The 6,006-nt window shown below is 36.6% G+C and overlaps 1 protein-coding gene across 3 annotated transcripts; it reads left to right on the top strand.

The window, feature by feature from the left end:
• Positions 1–204: 204 nt before the first annotated feature.
• On the top strand, positions 205–4,654 carry LOC111309319 (U-box domain-containing protein 44-like). Of its 3 annotated transcripts, none has more exons than XM_022908392.2 (5): positions 205–338; positions 516–646; positions 788–2,113; positions 2,246–2,543; positions 2,633–4,654. In XM_022908392.2, the coding sequence occupies exons 3-5, from the start codon at positions 890–892 to the stop codon at positions 4,198–4,200; spliced, it is 3,090 nt and encodes a 1,029-aa protein (XP_022764127.2). In that variant the 5' UTR covers positions 205–338; positions 516–646; positions 788–889; the 3' UTR covers positions 4,201–4,654. The 3 variants fall into 3 exon arrangements, with proteins under 3 accessions (XP_022764127.2, XP_022764129.2, XP_022764130.2); XM_022908394.2 differs by having other exon boundaries at positions 785–2,113; XM_022908395.2 differs by lacking the exon at positions 516–646.
• Positions 4,655–6,006: the final 1,352 nt, after the last annotated feature.

The raw sequence follows: 6,006 nt of genomic DNA, 5'->3' as shown, positions 1-6,006 counted from the left end.
TGAGATTCCTGTGTGGATGTGGGTTTAGAGAATCGGTGCTCAAAATCCGCGTGTACTCGTGTGAAAAGTACCAACTTCCAACCGCGGTCCCAATGTGCACGCTAACACGAGTTAAAGAGGACTTTTGACGTACCGAAGCTTGACCTTTTCTCAATACATCCTTCGTTTCCACATTATAAAAGTATAAACCACATCTTCCCTTGTGTCACTTGAAATCGTCAACGGATTCTTCCAGTCTTCTTTTAAAGAATTCTCTTCCCGGAGCAACCTCAGCTGCCGTCTTCTATCAGCATCAAGAATCAACAGACCGGCTTCGAGGGAATTGGCTCCAGGCTCTGGTTAGCTGCTCTCAACTTTTTTTCACTTCATTTTTTCTTTGTTGTGTCCATTCAACTAATTTTAGCGCACCTCAGAGAGAAAAATCATAGCAAAATTAAGGATAAGGCACTTGATGTTTCTAGGAAATAGGAGCTACTATACTGATTAAAGGAAATATACTGTACTTAACATTGCAGGTTTCACTGGCAACTGATTTGACCAAATTTGGCCTTAAATCCTGAATGTATAACATAGGCAAACAGGCCATCAATCGGCCCTGCTGAAAGAACAATTCAGTATAGTCAAATCCTGTAAACCTGTTTTATGGGTATGGGTCTTTGACACCTAAGTAGTCTCTTATTCTCTTTCTCTTTTCTTTTTTCTTTTCGTTTTTCTCCATTGTTCAAGAATTAAAAACAAAAAACCTCTGTAAAACCGCTTCAATTTCCTATGGTTAATGATTTAGCAGGTTTATTTCATGGCTAAGTAATAGCAAGGAGCAGTGGAAGAAACTGCCCAGCAGGAAAATTTTTCACTGGAAAACAGGAATTTATTCTTACAGCTACTTCCAATGTCTTCGATGGACTTTAGAATTGGAATTGAGGATGTTGGTGTAGCAGTATTACAGGAACTCTTGAACAGGGTGGCGCTGCAGACAGTGGAGCTTGCTAAGGAGACAAGAGATGTCGTGCTGGAAAAGGACAGCTTTCGAGAATTCTCCAGGTGTATCTCTGAGCTGGGTAAACTTTTGCAGGCCTTAAATGTGAGGAAAATTGAAGCTACAATGGGTTCAGATTTTACAAAGGCAGCATTGGAGAAATTGAACAGCCAGCTAATGAAAGCCCGCAAGATCATCGTGGATTACAAATCTGGAAGCCGTATCCGGTTGTTACTTCACTCACATTCAGTGCTTTCACGGATGCAAGCTTTGGCTAAGGATATTGCCGCAACCATTTCCTCATTTCAATTGATTAATCTTGATATGGCAGTGAAGTTGAAGAGCATGAATGACCAGATAATCAACAATCTGAATTCAATAGAGTTCCGCATGGCAGCTGCAACAGAAACAATTGCTTCGGAAATAGAGAATTCAATATTCCATAGCAATAGAAACAGAGAGAATGCTATGAAGCTGCTGGAGAAGATCGCTGAAGCTGTTGGTGCTAATGTGAATGCATCTTTGGTAAAACATGAATTGGCACTTTTGAAGCAGGAAAAAGAAGCGATGGAAGTTCAAAAGAAGCAGGCGGAGGCACTTCAGCTTTCTCAATTGATACAATTGCTGTACAGCACGGAAATTGTTTCAAGGCCTCAAAATGAGGAGACCTCAACATACCACAAGCATTACCCTATTGGTTCCTTCATTTGCCCATTATGCGAGGAGATGATGGTAGACCCCGTTGCGGTTTTCTGTGGCCATAGCTTTGAGAGGAGGGCAATTCAGGAATACTTCAAGAGTGGAAAGAAGAATTGCCCCACTTGCAGAGAAGAGCTTCAGAGTTTGGAGCTTACTCCTAATGTTAACCTTCGAAGCTCTATAGAAGAATGGAAGAGAAGGGATATGGACTGGAAATTTCAAGCAGCAGTTCCCGGAATCAATTGCAATGACCATCTTAGGAAAAACAAAGCCTTGGATGATCTGAAGGTTCTGTTGGAAATCCCTGAATATGCAGTGAAAGCTGCAAAGGAGGGACTCATCCCAAAGTTCGTTGAGTCCTTAAAGGACGCTAGGCTTAACAGCGTGGCAGCAGAGAAATGCCTTTATTGCATAGCTAAATTCTGTGATGAGAAGAAGGTAAGGAAAGTTTTTACTTCAACATGCACGTTTCTGTTTAAATCTCACCCATTCAATATGTTCTCTGATTATTATATTTTTCATTGGAGCAAGCATTCAAATATCTAAAGAATTATTTATTGGGAATTGCAGCAAGAAATTGTTCAAGCAGGAGCTGTTCGCCGCATTGTGAAGCGGATATATAACGGTGAAACAGAACCTGATACAATTGCCATCTTGTTGGAATTGTCTAAAACAGAAACTCTTATAGAGAAAATAGGGAATACCAAGGATTGTGTTCCTCTCCTGGTTTCTTTGCTCAGCAACCCCAACCCTGATATCTCATGGAAAGCTCAAAATGTATTGCAGAATCTTTCCTCCAACATACACTTTGTTGTGAAGATGGCTGAAGCTGGATACTTTCAGTCATTTGTTACTCAATTCAACCAAGGTGAAGCAATAAATACCTAGGAGAAAAAAATTGATAGTATGATATGTTTATTGAATAAATTTACTTATTGAAAGCTTGTGCCACTGCAGGACACCAAGAGACTCGAGCATTGATGGCTGCAGCCTTGGTCAAGATGCAACTCAAAGAAAACAGCATAAATGACTTGAAAGATAAACAATTTGTTCACAATATAGTTCACATGCTATCCTCCAACTCCCCAGCATGCAAATCTGCTTGCATCAAATGTGTCAAGAAGCTTGCACAATACCCCAAGATGGTAAAGCGCTTCCTATCAGACCCAGCAACTATACCACTTTTGCTTAATCTCATCTCATTTAGATCAGATCCTCTCCTTAAACAAGAAGCTGCTGAAATTCTTGCTCTGCTTATAGAAGCTTGTCAGCCTCCTCAGTTTGAGATGTATCAAGGGCTGCAGGAGCTGCAGTCAGAGCATAATGTCAGTCTCTTTTTGCGGCTTGTAGCAAATTTTGATCCTCAATTTAAGATTCAGTTCCTACACCTGCTGATTGAACTTAGCAATAAGTCAAAGAGAACTCAAAATTTGATACGATCTAACAGAGATGCTGTCAATCACCTTTTCTCTTGTCTTGATAGTGACCAGCCTTCAGTTAGAAGATGGACAATGAAGCTAATACACTGTGTGTCAGAAGGTCATCCTGATGGGGTTCCACTCCCACCATCGCCTGGAAAAGAAACTGCCATCAACACCTTATCATCCATTCTTACTTGTTCACCAGACTTTGAAGAAAGGTCCATTGCTGCTGGTATTATTAGCCAACTTCCAAAAGATGATATAGAGATTGATGAAATACTCCGTAAATCAGAAACTGTAAAAGCCATTCATGAAGTGATTTGCAGCTCGGATGAAGAATTTGGTGGGATTGGAGCACCCACTAACCAAGACAAGTCTTTACTTGAAAATGCTCTAGCAGCACTTTTACGCTTCACAGAACCCTCCAAGCCCGAACTTCAAAGGCAAGTGGGACAGCTTGAGCTATATCCATCTCTAGTTCGAGTGCTTTCTATAGGTAGCCCACTGGCCAAGCAGCGAACAGCCATTGCTCTTGCACAGCTATCCCGGTCCACCAGCCTGTCAGTCTCACATGCAAGCATCAGGGTAAAGCAACAGAATTCCATGCCACTGCTTAACATGATGAAGCTCTTCCCCAACATGTCTTGGTGCTGTTCAGATTCAGCAGACAATGAAATTTCATGCCCCATCCATGGTGTTGCATGTTTACAGAGACATACATTCTGCCTTGTCAAGGCAGATGCTGTGAAGCCACTATTGCGAACTTTGAGTGATACAAACTCGGGTGTGGCAGAGGCTGCCCTAATGGCACTTGAAACATTGCTAGAAGACCACAACACATTGTCTCATGCAACTGCTGCAATTGTAGAGAGTCAAGGTGTTGTGGCAATTCTTCAGGTCCTAGAGAAGGGATCCTTATCTGCCAAAACAAAAGCCTTGGACTTATTCCAGAAGATCCTAAACCATTCACAAATTAGTGATGCATTGTTTCAGAGGTCTGAGGGAATCCTCATCCAGCTGCTTCATGAGGAAACACTTCGGAAGAAAGTAGCTCTAGTGCTTAAGCAGATGAATGTTCTTCCCGAGCAATCGTCCTATTTCTGAACTAGTTGTTTCTGTAAGCATGATCAACAACATGATTTTGAAGGTAGTTCACTTAACCTAAACTTGTACAGGGTCCTAATCAATTCTTTGGACACTACTTGATAAGTAAAAAGGGTTGAACATAGCTCAAAACAAAGCATGTTCAGTTTTCATCTAGATAATTCCTACAATGGACCTGATCAGAAAAGAATTCCTTCTGCTTGTTTGCTAATGGTGAATGAGAGATACCACCATGCGAACAGAAAGGTCCTATACAGATAGATACCAGGGAATTGTCTTTAATGCATGATGTATATGATTTGAGGAGTCGTTGAATATTTAATAGGATGCTTAGCAATTAGGAATGAATTATAGAAAAGCATATATGACATTGTTGTGTATTTATTATGTACAAAAGCGACATTGTTAAATTTTCTGTAAGTTGCATGGCCCAAAATCACATTCCAAGATCTGATACCAACTAGTTTTGAGTTAGACAGCTAGCTGTTGTCAGAAAACTACAATTGTGCAGTGAACAATTTAATTTGGATACCAAGTAAAGAAGCAATTTAACTTGTATGAAAAACAAAAGCATATTTTCACCTTATAATAGATAGGAGTTCTCGCTTCGCACTTTATTTTTCCAATTTCATCGAGCTAATCAAGGGAAATCATAATTTGAGCTTGATGCAATTGAGAGTACTCAGATTGCTATAATTCTTCACTCTGGAAGTCGGTCCTGTAAAACGCCTAAAGAGACATAAACACGTGTCAAAATCCATAACTTTGCCCAGTAAGAAGAATAAAAAGATTTTACCATCATCCATGAGTTCCCTAAATTGTTGAAGTGAAAACAACAATTCCTTTCCAAGAAAGCCAAATTACATCAGTTTTGTTTCTCCTGCCTAAAATGAGCACAGTTATAACAGCTGTCGCAGCTTTGTAATAATAAGTTTAGCTACTCAAGGCGAAGTGGTTAAGCTGCTGGGCCAGCAAGCCTAGAAGGTCATGGGTTGGAGGATACGGGCTCTTTTTTGGGTCGTAAGGCAGAATTTCCTAAGTTCCAACGTTAGTTTTAGCATAGCTATTTTAATAATAAATATTAAAACAATAAATAATATTTTTATTATTTTAATAATGAATATTATTTGATATTACAATATTATTATTCTAATAATAATTTTTAATAAGTTGAATATTTTTAATTATTTCTTAATATTTTTAATTTTAAAACATATATTATTTTTAATATTTTAATGACAACTGTTTTTATATTACTATTTCAATGAAAATATTAATAAATAATAATTTTTTTAGATTTTGTAATAAATATTTTCAAAATAAAAGTTTATTATCTTAATACCATAAATATTTTTAATATTTAAAATTAAATATTACTATTTTTAATAGTTTATATTAATAGAAATAAATTTCAATAAAATAATATTTTCAATATTAATATAATTAATGTTTTAACAATAAATATTGTTTTTTAAGTATTTATTATTAACATAATAATTTATTATTAAATATTATTAAAATATTATTATTATTATTATTATTATCTTAGTAATAAATAGTTTTTAATATTTTATTAATTATTAGTTGAATATTTTATTCTAAATATTTATTTTAATATTTTAATTATTTAGTAGTAAATATTTTCAATATTTTAATATTAAATAATTTCCATATTTTAAGAATAAATATTTTTCAATATTTTATAATAAACATTTTATTTTAATATTTTAATATTTTAATATTTAATAGTAAATATTTCTCATTAAACATCTCCGCAGCCATACTGCTTGAGTAGCTCAACTTGCT

Source organism: Durio zibethinus, chromosome 2 (assembly GCF_047325235.1).
Source record: "Durio zibethinus cultivar Kanyao isolate XHJ-2024 chromosome 2, ASM4732523v1, whole genome shotgun sequence".
Classification (NCBI taxonomy): Eukaryota; Viridiplantae; Streptophyta; class Magnoliopsida; order Malvales; family Malvaceae; genus Durio; species Durio zibethinus.
Note: the sequence above shows the minus strand (reverse complement) of the source record. Positions and strands in the feature narration are given on the sequence as shown.